General features: G+C 42.4%; 2 protein-coding genes across 2 annotated transcripts; one reads left to right on the plus strand and one right to left on the minus strand.

The window, feature by feature from the left end:
- Positions 1-983: 983 nt before the first annotated feature.
- On the plus strand, positions 984-2,983 carry chchd4a (coiled-coil-helix-coiled-coil-helix domain containing 4a). Its single transcript, XM_046076429.1, has 3 exons — positions 984-1,147; positions 1,539-1,637; positions 1,739-2,983. Exons 1-3 carry the CDS (start codon positions 1,126-1,128, stop codon positions 2,113-2,115), a joined length of 498 nt encoding a protein of 165 aa, XP_045932385.1. The 5' UTR covers positions 984-1,125; the 3' UTR covers positions 2,116-2,983.
- A 467-nt stretch (positions 2,984-3,450) lies between these two features.
- On the minus strand, positions 3,451-16,005 carry si:dkey-202e22.2 (netrin-4). The gene is made up of 10 exons (XM_046028379.1): positions 15,951-16,005; positions 6,645-7,135; positions 6,235-6,555; positions 5,787-5,913; positions 5,163-5,351; positions 4,767-4,983; positions 4,532-4,659; positions 4,392-4,460; positions 4,095-4,265; positions 3,451-3,869 (listed from the first exon to the last, which is right to left on the minus strand). The coding sequence occupies exons 2-10, from the start codon at positions 6,960-6,962 to the stop codon at positions 3,733-3,735; spliced, it is 1,677 nt and encodes a 558-aa protein (XP_045884335.1). The 5' UTR covers positions 6,963-7,135; positions 15,951-16,005; the 3' UTR covers positions 3,451-3,732.
- Between the last annotated feature and the right edge of the window lie 3 nt (positions 16,006-16,008).

The raw sequence follows: 16,008 nt of genomic DNA on the forward strand, positions 1-16,008 counted from the left end.
GTTATCACCTGTTTTTTGTCATGCACACCAGTGCAGCAGAAATTAATCACCTCCCAAGGGATGGAACAGCCTGGAAACACAAAGTTCCCTAAACGCTATGGAGGAAATTTCAATGGTGTGCAAAACGGTATATTGTATAGACGTCTGTGTTACCTGTAACATAAAAAGGCCGCCACAAGGTCATATGTAATGTAAGTGGTAGATAGGAGGACACTTGGTGAGTCAAAATTTAGTTCAGTTTATTTAAAATTATTAACAATTTAAAAAATTTATCTCTAAATGTGTAAACTCTTGTAGTCTCTGAAATAATATAATGATAGAAAAATAGAGTCCATTTTTTGTTGTGGTTTTTCCTTCTCGTTTCTTTCAAAACACATAATGTATTTTTCCTGAAGTTGAAATGTTTGTCCAGTTTTCCTTCTTATATAAAGTTCAACATCCAACCAAAAAATTCTACAGTATATACATTGATAAAACAAATGACAAATTGATTGCAAGAATACTCAATATTTATTCTAAATCTCTCAAACGTCTTTTTTACCGGATATATACGATGTAATAAAGGAAACCTCTTTTAGTTTGTTGTTAAGACAGAATTTGTCTAAAAAAGAAAGTGCCCAAGTGTCAAATAATTGCTGCAAAATATGTCTCCTCATGCCATGAAGTGAGGACAACCAGTGTAAACTCAAACTCAAACAAATTTTCAAAATATTATTATTTTGATTGCTTGATATTTTAGTAAATTTTTAATATATATATATATATATTTTTAACACATATATGCTTTAATTACTTTACGCTTTAATTACTTGTTTAATGAAATGTATGGGGTTGATTGTTCTTATGTAGTTTGTATGATGCTTTGGCAATATTGTTGTTACACATTCCTGACAATAAAGCTAATTTGAATTGAAATGAATTGAAAGAATTATTTATTTATTATTTTTTTAAAGACTGGATGACGTCATTATCGTGCGCCCACACATGCACAGGTCAGAGGGGTAGCCGGGGTTTTGGACGCCGGGTAGCTTGTCAAATGAAATCCTTGCAGTTGTTGGGCAGTTTCTCTCACACACATTTTTCACCACAGAGGACGAGACTCGACGGACAAAGACACCGACAGGCATGTCGTACTGCAGGCAAGAGGGTAAATCCGATTAATTTTCACTGCATGGCAGGGCAATGTCAGCGAGCCAGCCACCATGCTAGGCTAACCTTCCAGACACATCGTTAACTTAGATAACAGTAGGTTAGCTACTTGGCTAGCTGCGAGCAACGGCAGGCCTCCAGTAGTAGTAAAGGTGTGTTTATAATAGGGTCGTTAATTTGACACGTAACGGTTAAAGTTAGTTCACAAGTTGGGAGAGCCCCACCACCCCCCACCCAGGAGATACTGCCAACCAAATAGCACAGCTATTCTTTTTATTTGTTGAGGTATGGAAATAAATTGGCATCATACACATAAGCCAGGATAGGGTTTCCTAATTTAAGAAATTATTCTAATCCATGATGATTGTTGTTTTTTTTGGTCATTTAAGGTAAGGATCGCATCATCTTTGTGACCAAGGAAGACCACGAGACACCCAGCAATGCTGAGCTCATTGCAGAGGACCCCGATGATCCTTATGAGGAACAGGGTTAGTCAAGTTGTCCTTGTGACAAAAGTGGATTTTCAAACATCCCTAACCTCATAGGGGGTATTCTGTTAACTTGTTTGTCTGGTTTCCTGTTTCTTTAGGCCTGATCTTGCCAAATGGAGACATCAACTGGAACTGCCCGTGCCTGGGCGGCATGGCCAGCGGGCCGTGTGGCTCTCAGTTCAAGGAGGCCTTTTCCTGCTTCCATTACAGTAAGGAAGAGGTGAAGGGCTCCGAGTGCATCGATCACTTCCGTAACATGCAGGAGTGCATGCAGAGGTACCCTGAGCTCTATCCTCAGGAGGAAGATAAAGAAAGTTCCACCCAGGCAGAGTCCAACTCTGGTTCTGTCTCCACCGCCCCAACTGAGGGCTCTGCCTTACCCCCTGAAATTGATTCCACCCCAGCCACTTCAACATCCGAGTCGGCTGTCTCATCCGACAGCACGTCACCTACAGACGACCAGACTGCCAGCTAAGGTCAATCAGTTGTCACCCAGGCTCTTGTTTTCTGTGTGCGAGCACTGCCCAGCATAAGACTCTCCATGAGGAGCTCTGATTGGTCTCTTCTCCTGTTTAAGCTGACAGAGAACGCTTACTGACACAGCTCTGGCGCTCATGAACAACGATGTTGTGAATGCAGAGAAACGTAGCATATTTACAGAAGTATAGGCTGCTTTGTTTGCCGAGCACTCAAACATCACTCAGTAATATGGTTTAATGACAGCTGGCCAAGCAATTTGCTGCAGGGACATTAGCTGAAAGACTCACTTGATATGCCAAAGGACTTTAATTTGCTGCATGTTCTCTTGTCAGTCAGAAGAGCAGTTACTTGGCGTGCATGTTTCCCTGTTAATGTCAACTGGTCAGGAACATCACTTAGCACTGATTTATCTCTAATAATTTAATTTGACAAATCTAATCAGGTATCACTTTATTCTTCTAATTTAAGCAATGCTCGGCTTTTTTTTAGGAATCTTCCTTTCACTCAAGACAGTTTTAACTCTTAAACTGTTGATTCCATTTGCTTTCCACCACTTCAGAGACCAAAACACAAATAAATGGTAAGAAAACAAGGCTACTGTTACATGTTCTGTTCGGTGAACATTTATATGAATATTAGATACTTCAGGTTCTCCATCTTCATCTGTTGCTGTATGAAAAACGGTCATAATTTTTGTTAATTGACCCTGTATCTGGCCTAGACCACTGCGTAAATGTTTATATTGTCTTTAACACTGTCTAATCTCCAGTTGGATTCTGTGGTCACCACTCAATGTTGTTCAAGCCTTAAAAGAGTTGATGGTTTTCCTCAGACATGTCGAGATTAAAATGATGATCGAACAATTTCAGCTTCATTTTTCTTTGGTCCTTTTAAAGTCAAAGCACAACACCTTAAGTTTCGTGTGAGCTTTACTCACTAACATTGCAAAGGAGATGTACAAGTTGAGGAAAACGTGTGACTGAGTAAAATTCCAGAACCTGTCCACACAATCATATTTTACAACATTTACTTATTCTATTGCTTTTATTTAAGTAACATTGTTTTTCAACATTTCGTTGAAACCAAAGTATATATTTTTAGCTTCTAAATGTATTTCTTAAAAGTTTAATATTCAAACAATTAAAGCTCATAAGTTTTTCCACTTCACATATTTTCTCTATGGCTATACGACCATCTTATGTAATTTGTTCTGTGCTAAAAAAAAAAGAGAGGAGATAAAGAGTATAAGAGATTTCATCCAAGTATTTTACCAACTTACCAAGTAAATGGCTTCAAAATGGAACTGGTTATCACACAAACTAATCTTGTATGCAAAGAAGGCCTTTAATATCAGGTACATCACACTTGCAGACCGTTTATTATGTGCGTATTATTTATGTGACCACACCCAATCATTCATTTCAGTCTATATTTTGTGCAAACCCACACACTGTGAGTACCTTTCTTCAGTTTTGTGACCTTGACTTATGAGTTTGACTCTTGGATCATTCCATCCTGAGGAAACAGCATGTTATCCAGTGATTGGCAGTCTCTTTACTGAATTGTCCACAGACTGAAATCCCCTGAGGTGTGTCTTTTTCGATCATTTGGTTCATGGACATCCATTCCTCAGGCCCTCTGATAGAAGTAGACCTAGTTGGGGTGTCCATGGGACCACCACACTCTGCATGGTGACCAGCAGACGGCCTGTCCCGGCCTCCTCTGGGCCTGCTAGGAGGTACTCCATACCTGGTGAAAAAGGTAAAACATTGTAAATTGATTAAAGCTAACAACAAATCTGTCCCTAGCTTGATATTTTCTAACCTTTGTATCACTGTTTGACAGCTTGAATATTCATCTTTTAATGCTAGAAGTCTCTTCTAGAAAACCTTGAAACCATATACTGAACGTTACTGTGTTTCATGTACCATATCGCAAATCCCTTTTCTTTGTCATATTTAGAACTTGTCTCACCTGGGTTCAGAATAGGACAGGTGCAGCCACGGCTGGTCCAAGACAGAGGATAGATGCTGATGGTCCCCAAGTAGAGCGCCACTTGGCCTGATCGAAGGACCTTGCGAACTTTGACCTGGACTTCAGCGTGGCTGCCTTTGTCATGAGCAGACAGCACACTTGCCTTGATCACTGTCATGGGCCACACAGAAAGACAGAAGGCAGAAGGCAATTTGAAGCATCAGCCAAATTGTAGATCACAGTTGTTGTTTTTAATTTTGGACCAAGTGAAAGTTGAAAGCAAATTTTATGTCTCACCATAATCATGTTTGGTCTTACAGAGGTCAGACACACTCCTCAGCTTTTTCTCCTTACAGCTACACTTCCCTGTGCACAGAAATTGAGTTTAAGCCTTGCAGTGCAGATAATGTCACAGCAAAGTAAGTTACAACACTCACCTGTGGAATGCAGAGCAGAGACTGCAAGCTCCTTGGACCACTGCACCTCTTCTTCAATTGTGAACATGTGATCCAGGTCAGGGATTTTTCCACCAATGGGCACATTGAACACCTGATTATTTGAGTAGCTGCAAAAAATGAATTTAACCCATCAGGTCAAGGTTCACTGTCAGCAATAGACCATGCTGTGTTCAGTTTTAAAGAATTTGGCCACGAATTAAGCATTATGGCTAACCTGTCCAGACACTCCCCGGTAGTTGGATGACAGCTGTGAGGGCAGGCACAGGGTTTACAGCCCTCCTCTCCAAAACCCCAATAGCCAGGCAGGCAGTGGCTGCAGCTTGTGCCCCCTACACCAGATCTACATTGACACTGCCCGCTTCTAGGGTGGCACCAGAGTCCCTCCACTCCAGGACGAGGAGGTAAAGAGCCCTGCGGGTCACACCAGCAGCCTGAGAAACAGAGACCCAGTTAAAGTTCTTTTTCTCTTCTATTACTGTCAAATTATGTACAAACATAAGCCAGCAGATGGAGCTGTTAGACATCATGGTTATTGTTCATTTTATCCACAAATCTCCCTAACTTTGAATTAACTCCACCTAGATCAAATTAAGAACAGAACAACCCTTACGTGTGCAGGCTTGGGACGAGTTGAGGGGCAGGGATGGGTGGCGGTGGTACCCGTGGCGGCAGCGCTGGCACCTGCGCCCAACAGTGTTGTGTCTGCAGTCATCACAGACTCCGCCACTGGTGCCACCAGAGGAAAGCCACGCCCGCTGAGAGAAGTGACAGCTATTTGCGTGACCGTGGCACTGGCACTCTGAAGTCACAGAGGTGTGTGATGTCGTAGCAGTCAGAGAGATGAGAGAGAGACAAAGTGAGGGCATCAGGATGGGGATGAGTGAGAAACTGAACAGGAAACACGGCTGATGGGCAAATCACAAGTATGTGTTGGATTTGTGTTTAGTCTTTGTAGCCTACTTGTTTACTATAGTCAAACTGTATGTGTTGTTGCTATTTGTTTGTGTGCCGATTAAAAAAAAAAATAAACATCTAAAAATCTAAATACATCTTAAATATTTATTTAGAACTCTTCTATGTGCAGCCAATATTTAATTCAAAGTACACACCCACACATCTCCTCCAACACCGCATCAACACTCAACAAGCTCTTCTCTAGCTTTCTCATTACCAGCAAGACGACTATCCACCGATCCAAGTGGATAGTCGTACAGTCCTGTTGGTGGTCACTTACTCTGGCATGTGTTGGACTCCCCACTGCTGCTGTTGGCAGGTCGCCAGGGACGATCATTGTAGAGCGGGGCACACTTCTCACAGTGATCCCCTGCTGTGTGGTGAGTACATAGACACCTACCAGACACCTGGAAGAGACATCTGGGGCTGCTCAGTTGCTTCACTTACATTAGCAGACCTTACAGCCGCCTGCTATTTTAAAGCTGTCTAGAGACAGCTATAAAATACATCCAGGCAGGTGGTGTAAAGAGTAAATCAAGCTATTTAAAGCTCTTTAACTGGCAATTTTTCCATCAGTAAATACATTTAACACCTGGACGTAACATCCTTGCATGTGTGTTATACAAGACTGTAATAGAACACAGGCCAATGCAAACACTTTCTCTCATAGTTTCCTTATGACTGACTGCTGTTCTTTTACTTACACACGTACAGGAAACACCACTCACCATGTTACTGTCCCATCTTGTGTCTTGGCTGCTGTTGTATGGTACACAGTACTCAGCATGTCCATAGCACAGGCAGGTCCCTCTGGCCAGTAAAGTATAAATAGCATAAGGTGCTGAGGCTGGGCTTTCTGTGGTGGATGTGGAGGTCAGAGCTGAGGCTTGGGGGTTTCTCCATTCTGCAAGGGGATTTAGAGGTGCCGGACAAGTCTGAGCTTTTAGCAGTCTGATGCGGAGGTTTGTGAGGGTGAGGCGGGCGAGAGCCTCCGGACTGTAAAGGTCCAGTGTTTTAGCACTGCTGGGGTCAAGTGTCCGTAATATTACCTGGGACGAGAAACAGAGCATAAATCAGCACCGAATCAAACATCGTGGATCTGTTAAAAGATAATATATCTCTGTGCATGTTCTCTTACCTCCCCCCCACTGCAGGGTGTAGCACTGGTATAACGGGATGTACACAAAGAGGCTGGCTGCGTAAAATCATCAGGCAAACCAAACTCCAAGCTGCAATTGTGTGCGAAGAGCTTAAGAGCCTCCCAGGTCTTTCCAAAGTCAGCTGAACGTTCGATGATCATGGCAGCAGGCCGGGGTGACCTGAACACCAAAATCACATGGGACAGACAGAACTGTGTTTCCAGGTCCAGGCGGATCTCATCCTGCTGCCCCTTCATGGTGGTACCTGCACCTGATGCCCACCAGGTATCCGGATACAAGAAAGGGTCGTCAGTCATATGAGCTGAAGGGTGGGTGTCATCGAGGCAGAGGTGCGGGGTCACAGGAGGATGGGGGCAAGGGCTGTGCTGGAAGGAGCTGTTCCCACAGCAGCTTGAGAGGGTGAGGAGGGTCCTGCCACTAACCAGGTTCCCTATGGGTGGACTACAGGCATGGTCCACACATCTTGAAACTGACACAGAGATTGATGAAGATTAAGTTAGAGTCTTATGGCATAGCAGAGTATATTTGTTGAGATAATACGGGCACTCAGATCAGCGCTTTAACAATATATCTCGTGACAGAAAAGGCTTCAAAAAAAGGCAGAAGCACTGACGTCATGGACAAAACCAAGGTCCTCTTCATTGCCTTTGTCATGAATTTTTTATTTGCCTGACCATTGTGCCACTGCTGCTTGCACTGATGTGACACAGACTCCTGCCCTTTCTCCATTGGACAGCATTAATACTCTCAGGTTACATGTAATAGCAAGACATGCTCAACACACCGGTATGGACATTGACAGCAAATAGGTTAAAATGTCACCTGCAAATGAAGAACCATGTAAGACATCATTAGATCATCAATGTCATGGACATTTAACGCAGTTGAATCACCGTAACTGTCTGCCCAATCAAGAACATAGCCATCGTTAACAAGGTGAAAAACGAGAAGGCAGTTTAGCCACAATGACGCAAGTAATTGTTTCAGAGAAACAGAAACACAGATGATGAGGCACCTCACCTGCTCCGCTCCTCGTCAGTACCAAAAAGAGCCAACAGAGCGCCACCAGCATCTGATTTTGACCTTTCCCACGCATACTAAACACTCTCGTGCTTGTTTCTGTTGTGCGATAAACGCCTTGCAGAAGAGATTAGTCCCAACATTATGTGTAACCTATCCAACGGGCAAGCGCATTTCCCTGCCAATTACGCAATGCGCAAAGCGTCCAGATGGATCCAGGAGTATTTCTCCGATGTCCTCACAGGAACAACAACAACAACAAAAAATCCTTGACAAAGTTCAAAAGATCCTCAGGAACAGCTGGGGCATCTCTTTGCGCGCTGCATTATTGGTTTGTCCAAAAATAAACGCTCCAAATCTGACATAATAAACTGTTGCTAATTTCAATTTGATAGATGTTTGTCTTTATCCGTTTTGCACAACAAAAGTGTGTGTTAGCTTAAACGATGAAATCAATAGGCACGTTTCTATGCTAATTTATTCATTTAAATGTTTCCATTAATTCGCAGCCAACCCGAGAGCTCCGTGCACCGGCCAGGTCCAGCGCTCTACGCGTTTACGCACAGGAGAGGAGTGTGCGCTCTATTTATCCATGGTCCTCCCTGCCCACACACACACACACACACACACACGCTGAGGACGTTGTACTGCACCACTAACACTAGACCAAAACAGCCCTGGGTTGAGAAGGTGTATTTTTCTCCACTCTGGCTGGGTTTCATCCATTGAGATTCTGCTAAAGATCTTGTGCAGGGGAGGACAGTATTGCGACTTGCACGGACTGTTAATGTGAACCAGCCGCACAGCGCGTACCAGCTAAACCAGTTCACTCCACCAAGCAGGGCCTCGTAATGGGTCGAGGAAATGAGTTTATTTGCGTCTGTCCTCCTGTTTTTCAGCTGCATTAATTCTAAGTTACAGGTCTCTTTGAAGTCCAGCAGGAAGAAACCTGAGAAGGGAGACAAAAATAGTTCACAGTGCAGTTATTTGCAGCTTGATTCCGCATTGTGGCACCCAAAGAATATGACAGCTTGGAGTTTTATGCAAATTACTTTGATTAAAAAAAAGGGTCTTTCTCTCATCTGTTTGCCTGACTGGCTAGATTACTCTGCCATTTTTCATTATAACACCGGATAATAAACACATGGTCAGATACATGACAGTCACTTTTAAATTCTTTTTAACTGCACACACATGTCAGGAAATCTAAGCCTTTGCTGAGCCTGATTTATTGTGCCTCCCAAACACACACACACACACACACACACACACACACACACACACACACACACACACTCCTGAGTTTGAAGAATAAACTCCACATCTCTTCAGTTTTATGGCTCAACTGCAAAAACAAGGGGGCTGAGAAAATTGGAATAGACACACAGAATTGGATTGGTTTCCATAAATGTCTTTAATGCCATACAAATTGTTTACAGACCTGCCTGCTTGCTTTCCCCCAGAGTGGAGAACAAAAACAGAATTACTAAGTAATAACATATGGGCCAAAGATAATGATGTATGTTATGTTTGTGCTGACAGAAAATATGACATCATGTTGTGTAAGGAGCAGCAGTGGATTGCTCACATCCTTTTGTCCCAGACATCAATCCTTATTAATCTGACATTTATCCTTCTGTGTTGATTTTAAATGTATTTTACTGTTACAGTTTTTAACCCCATTTCCACTGTCCTTCAAGTCATCTCTCCATCTCTATCGATTGCACATTTGTCTTCGTTCACCTCTCACTGGTCTTTCCTTTCATCTCTCTGTCCTCCTGCTCTCGACTCCACAAGCCATAGTGTCTGGCAGGCCTCCACACAATAAAACCCCTGGAGGTTCTCCATCTTCTCCCATCTCACAGTTTCTCCTTTCGTCTCACTCCAGTTGTGCAGTATACGCTAAGAATAGCTTTATGGGAGATTAGAGTAATGCCAGTTATAGGGATTAGCTGTTATCTGGTTATGTTAGTGGCATACAGACATAAAATCAGCTGCTTTGGACTTAGATTTAGAGTCAGTCATGGCTCAGTGGAACACACGGAAATGAGTTTCACATCTTTTAACAGGTTGCAGGATGGGAGGACTTTTGTGCATTTTTGTGTTTAAGGAGGGATAATGGATAGAAAAAAAATAGAGTTACTCATCAGTGTGGTCCAGCTGTTTGCTTTCATTGAAAGAATCCGGCTGGTTCTGGAAGAAATTCACACTGTACGTGACTCATATCTGATTTCTGCAAAGGCACTAAGACTGTATGTTTCAGTAAGTCACTGAGGTTTGAGGTCAAGGTTTGCAGCAGAGCCATAAAATATTCAAAGAGCAAGTAAACAATGTTTGGTTGCTTATTTTGGCTTCAAAATAAAAAAATCAAATCAAAAACATATTGAATTCTTAATTGACTGAATTGTAATTAGGGGTCATTTTCTGTGATATTGGAAGGCAGACCCGCCCACATTCAATAAAGTGCTTGTTTAGAACATGAGCATATCAAGGAGAATAAACAGAACCCGTGCTGCAGTTCCCAAAACGTATTACATTCTCAGGGCAGAGAGAAAAATGTCCTTTCAGCCAATACATTCCCCCAATGTTCAGCATGTATCTTTGTCATGGCCCCCAGCTGTGAGAGGTCAAATACCAGCCAGGAAAGGCCACAGGGATCTCCTACCTGCCCCATTACTGCCTCTCTAATTACTCCTCTTTCTCTCATTCACAGGGCTTAATGGGGCCCGGGGGTTAGAGAGCTGGGGTCAGATGAACAGGGACTCCCTCTTCCTGCCCTTATAATCTTCAGTGTTTGTCCAGGCTACTCATATATCTGTGTGTCAAGACCACATGAATGAGAAGTGCGGAGTGACATGTGCCACTCCACACTTATCCATCTCCTTCTCCCTTCTTCTCTCGGTCTTTGTGTCCTACATGTCAGCTCATATGTTCCTCCAGGGATGAAGAGGATTAAGCTGCTTCCTTACATGACTTTACTGCATTTAGGCCTCACAGGCCAAAAATAACATCCATTCAGTTAGTGTATCTGGATTCAGAACGATTAAGGTTGTGCCTGTCTAATTTACATTTGTTATGGCATTTTTGTTACGGAGACATAGCAACACACAGTAGGAGCTTATATGATGTTATCCACTGGCCTCAACAGCAACCAGTAAGTGCCATGGTTATTATAGGGAGTACTTAAGTCAGGCACTGAGGTCAGAGTTAATTATTCTGTTGAGTCTTTTAAGAAAGACTCATATATTTCACAATATACAGCGCATAGTACTGAAGTCTGATATATAGATCCGCAAAATTCTAGCTTAGACAGTTGCAGTCTTTAAATCATACATGAATATCGTTCCTAAATACTTCAGTCTGAAGCCAGTCAGTTGACATAGTTTGAAGTCAATAGGTCAAGGTGAAAGGTCATCTGCAAAGGTCTATAGTTCAAGTTCAATAAAACCAAGAGGACTGTATTTCTTTAGGCTTCAGTTTGATTTGGACTCTTGCTTGAACTTGTTATCACTGTGTGCATGATAATCAGTGTGGACACCTTACAAAGAATGTCTCTGCACTGCTGATGTTTGTTATGATCCTCATGTCCTGGAGGGGTCTCAAAGAGACTGTTTAAAGTTACTCTGTTGTTACATGCGCATGTGCACATCTACTTTGTGTGTGAGCGTACGCATGTGCTAGTATCAGCGGTTTAGATTGCGTGTTGCCTCTTTGATGTGAGAGGATGAATGACACAGATTAAACTGTCAGACCAGAAAGTGATAGAGGCCAGATAAGGCAGGATGACAAATCAAGGTCTCTGTGAAGCACTCGGGCAGCTTGCCAAACCAATAATGTGTGCATCTGTGAGCTTATGCGTGGATTTGTGGGTGTAAGTTCATGGAAAAGTTATGGTTGTAAACTCTCATGTATGTGTAGGTGACGGGAAACTATGCGGAACTGTTACCATTTATTCTTTATTAATTCTCAACAAGGAGCAATGTCAGGAATGTTAAAGTGGCTCACTTGAGGAGGCTTCAGTTGAGTGGTGATGACTTATTTATAGCTGAAACTCCTGTTTAATGTTGGACAACAAATTAACCTCCTACCCACAAGCACACTTGCAAAAACACACACTCCCACTGCTGCTCCTCTCTGTCTCGTGTCCCTGTCTGAAATCTTTATATCTGTTTATGATGTCATCAAGTAACAAGCTCAAGATTTACTTTTTTGCGTCATCAACTCACTCACATAAACACGTTGTCACTCTGACACACAAACACATGCACAAGCATGCACATACACAAACACAGGCACAATTTCTTGATAACTCTTTCTTGGGTTTTACATCGCCCACCCACGTAAACAAAGTGGAATGTCAGCACACACTGGTTTCTACCACAAAAACACACACATGACATGTGTTACAGATTCCACTCACTGCTTATTCTTCCAGCTCATATTCGCACACCCACTTAGATAAAGCATACTGACTTGGCATACATGACAATTTATTTTAACTGTCTGAAAGAGCTTGAATAGGTTCAAAGGAGCTGTAATTTGGCACTAAAAATGTAACAGAAAAAAATGGTAAACTAGCTGAACAAACCTAACTACCATCAAGTGTGCTGAGGACAGCACAGTGAGGCTCGGATAAACACTGGTGTTCAACAATTCAATTCAATTTTATTTATATAGCGCCAATTCACAGCAAAAGTCATCTCATTACTTTTCATATAGAGCAGGTCTAGACCGTACTCAGTTTGATATTATTTACAGAGACCCAGAGCCACAAATATTATGCTGTATGCTCACATAAATACACGCAACTTCATCATAACTACTTCATGGAGATTCTCCCACTATGTTGAATATTTTTATGACCCATGCTGTGTCCCTTTGGTTCCCCTCCTAAAAGTCACACTGAGAAATGGAGCAAATGAGAGGAAAAATCAAACGCAGCTGTTTGAGGTCCTGTGCCACAGGTTGGGGGGTTCGAGTCTGTCTCTCATGTCTGGCCCCTTTGCTGCTTTGAGGCCCTTCTCAACTCATTAAAAAAGTATTTATTGGCATGCCAGGAGTCCACCTGTGAGTCATCCAATCCACGATGGCGACTTCAATTTACAGCCAAGCACAAGGGTCACCATTAAACAACAGTACCTCATATGACCGGGCAAAGGCAAAACTCAAATGTGCGTGGAGGCAGCCTCATGTATGTTGCATTGCTCTTGTAAAATGCACTGCCGCAAAACACTGGGATGTGACCGTGACATTTGCTGCCCTCATGGTGGTTCTGTTTCATCTATGAACCGACACCAGTGACATTCATTGACCACAGTGGTGTTGCTCACAGATCAGATGCCCTTTAAAAGAGAAAAGGTGCTTTGAAAATGGGGTGCAGTGATGTGTATTAAGTTCTAAGGGGTAGGTGTAAATGAGTCTTACAATGTGTCCAGGAGTTCTATTTGTTCCTAGCTCCGTTGTGTCAATGTGTAAATCATGAGGAAGACGTTAAAGCTCCGTGGCAAATGATCCCAGCATTTTTTTCTCACTTTTTTTGGATGTAACTAACAATATAACAATAACATGTAACAATATTTCAGTCTATTCTCTAGAAAGCATAATGAGGCTAATGAGGTTTCCATTCCTGTGTGGAAAATGCAAAAATAAAATTACACTGCTTACTTAAGGGTGTGCCCACAGTTGTGGTTTGACTGTGGGTTTCTGCAGAGAAAAGGGGTATGTGGGAATATATGTGACCGCTGAGCCCTCCTGGCTTGCCCAACAATGTGACAGTAAGAGGGGTATAGCCAGTGTTTGATCCTATCCGCCAACATCTGGCCCTCAGGAGGAGCTGAAGTTAGCACCACATGCTGATGACATTAGCGTAAAATGGGAGTTATATTCACAAAGGCATGACCCTCACAACATCCCAATATTGTAAAAATAGGAGAGAGGGAGGAAGAGAAGTGGATGAATGATTTGAGTATTTTAGAATGAAGAGGGGTGAGGATGGATTGTACATCTGGGTGATTATGTAAGTGACCAATATTGATGTTCTTTAACAGTTGATGTTAATCCAAGTTATCTCTGCTGCTGGACGAGAAGTGAGAAAAAGGCGAGTACAGGGTGGATCAAAGCTGTAATAAGGCTTGTTAGGGTTTAATCAGTTCCACTCACCCAGAGCTGCTGGCCACATCTGTCCAATCAAGTCCCATCGCCATGGTGGGCTCCTGGCTCCAGAGATGGCTGCCAACCAAACATTGGTAGGCGACCATGTTTTGAGGACCACCACCTCATCAGAGACTTGTGGTTCTCGTGAGGTTTTCTTTGGAACCTCTCTGGCACGGTTCTCCTCACTGATTTAATCAATACCATTAGACATGTGCAAATGATTAATAAACTGCTGTGGTCAGGACGCTTTGAGTGCTGAGGCCACTATGATATGATGTCATTAGATGTTGGTTATTCAGACCCTTGGGGAAGTCTTTCATTTGGTTTGGGCTTCCTCATTGGGTGAGGTCATTGTTTTGAGACTAAGCTCCATTGAGAAGAAGCCAATGAAGCGGAAGGCCTCTTACCAAGCCTTTCAACAGGCCTTTCTTGAGGAATGGCCGCTGCACAGAGTTGCAGTATCCATATTCAACCACGTCAAATCACTCTATGTATTTGATCTTTGTACTTTGGCTGCACTGTAAAGCATTTTCTTCATGACCTTTCCACAGCGCTGTAGTAAAGGGAAGTGCTATCACATTTGATGCCCTTGTCCTCATGATCCCAGCCACAGCCAGGCACAAGACCTCCTGTGCCATCAGATTTTATTTTCATACAGACTACACCTCTTCAGCTGCTCTCCGGGCCCTTCTCGACCTTAATTTCTCCCTATCTGCGTGGCAACATGTCCTTTGCAAGTGACACGTGAGGGTTTGGACACATGATACGGTTCATTTGTGCTTGGCTACCCAATCTCAGGCTGCTCTGATGGGTTTCAACTGAAGAGGCCAGGGGCAGGAGCAGGGGCCGCAGTTCATGATTATGCCTATGATCTGCCATGGGAAAAAGATGAGGTTATGATGCCCTTGTGACCCAGGAGTGTGGGGAACGCACAGGTTAATGGGGATTTCCCCCTTGAAGACACATTCTAGCTGTCAGGAGTGTTAAAGGAAAAGATTGGAAATTTGTACACAGAAACATGTGCACTCCAATCAAATTACATTAGCTTACCATTATCACCATTACCATCACTATCTTCAGCGTGGGATGTGGGTGTTCTGGTGCAATTATATATGTATTGTTATATCATCTACTAGGCCTACAGCTTTCAGATTCAAAATGCTTTTATCCAGCAGTTATTCATGTGTTTAAATGTTTTGGGACTGGGAGTGGATTGATTGAGAAATGGACCCAATTATTGGATTACTGGTGAATTATTGTATAAGCAGCATTTTCATGGTGTGGCTGCTGGGGGTGGATACTATTAACACATTGCTGGGTAGTAGTTTAATTTATGACATTCCATATCTTTTATAAACTAATCAAAAATCTGCAAAGTGACTACAGCTTTAGAAATACTTGAGAATAAAGTAGCATGACATTGTACTGAAGCCTTAATCACAGTATTTGAGTCAACTAATGCCGCCATCTGCTTTCTGTTGTTTCTAATTCCCTCCTTCCATCTGTTTCTTTTGTTTTTCTTTTCTTTTCATGTCCCAAAATTGTGTTCATTAGGCTAAGTAGATTTCTTTGGCGGAACTTTTTATTTTAACACTTCCTGACATAGGACTTCATCAATTAAGTGACAAGTAGTCATATAAATAAATATACATATGTTTATTAATATATAATAAAAAAGGAGAACAGTTTTTTGAAAAAACAAACAAAGAAATTAAGTGAAAATAAAAGGTCAGACAGAGGAGCAAGTATCCACAAAGTGGGTAAGCAATGGTGACTAAACAGTATCACCCAAAGAGAAATTCATATGCGTATCTTCTGTGTCTGTATCAGTCCGTTCCCTTCCATCAAACACCCAGGTATCGTGAGACACAAGTCCATGTCTGTACAAAAGTGTCCATAGACATCTGTAAACTCGCTGTCATTCGCTCCATCGTGTAAGCATTTTTCAGCCTTTGCACCTACCGCCTATGGTTGGTGGTTTCGCCGTTTTCATTTTCTTTGCTATAACAAAGGAATCCTAACTATATATCGCTGATAGATTTGCGGCTATGGCACCCAGAAAAACATTAAATATAGACCTTTAAAAGTCCTTTCTTTGGGTGAAGTATTACCTTCTTCACTGTGTCGTGCAGCTCGGGCTCACTCTGGCGGAGCGTCACATCTTTAACT

The sequence above is a fragment of the Micropterus dolomieu genome, linkage group LG18, assembly GCF_021292245.1.
Source record: "Micropterus dolomieu isolate WLL.071019.BEF.003 ecotype Adirondacks linkage group LG18, ASM2129224v1, whole genome shotgun sequence".
Taxonomy (NCBI): Eukaryota; Metazoa; Chordata; class Actinopteri; order Centrarchiformes; family Centrarchidae; genus Micropterus; species Micropterus dolomieu.

Excerpts from the sequence above, each read along its gene's own strand:
- si:dkey-202e22.2 (XM_046028379.1), bottom strand. The coding sequence starts at position 6,962 with ATGACTGACGACCCTTTCTTGTATCCGGATACCTGGTGGGCATCAGGT. Across the intron at positions 4,660-4,766 it reads ACCGGGGAGTGTCTGGACAG|CTACTCAAATAATCAGGTGT; the intron begins GTTAGCCATAAT and ends CATTTTTTGCAG. Across the intron at positions 4,461-4,531 it reads CTCTGCTCTGCATTCCACAG|GGAAGTGTAGCTGTAAGGAG; the intron begins GTGAGTGTTGTA and ends TTCTGTGCACAG.
- chchd4a (XM_046076429.1), top strand. The coding sequence starts at position 1,126 with ATGTCGTACTGCAGGCAAGAGG. Across the intron at positions 1,148-1,538 it reads GTCGTACTGCAGGCAAGAGG|GTAAGGATCGCATCATCTTT; the intron begins GTAAATCCGATT and ends TGGTCATTTAAG. Across the intron at positions 1,638-1,738 it reads TGATCCTTATGAGGAACAGG|GCCTGATCTTGCCAAATGGA; the intron begins GTTAGTCAAGTT and ends CTGTTTCTTTAG.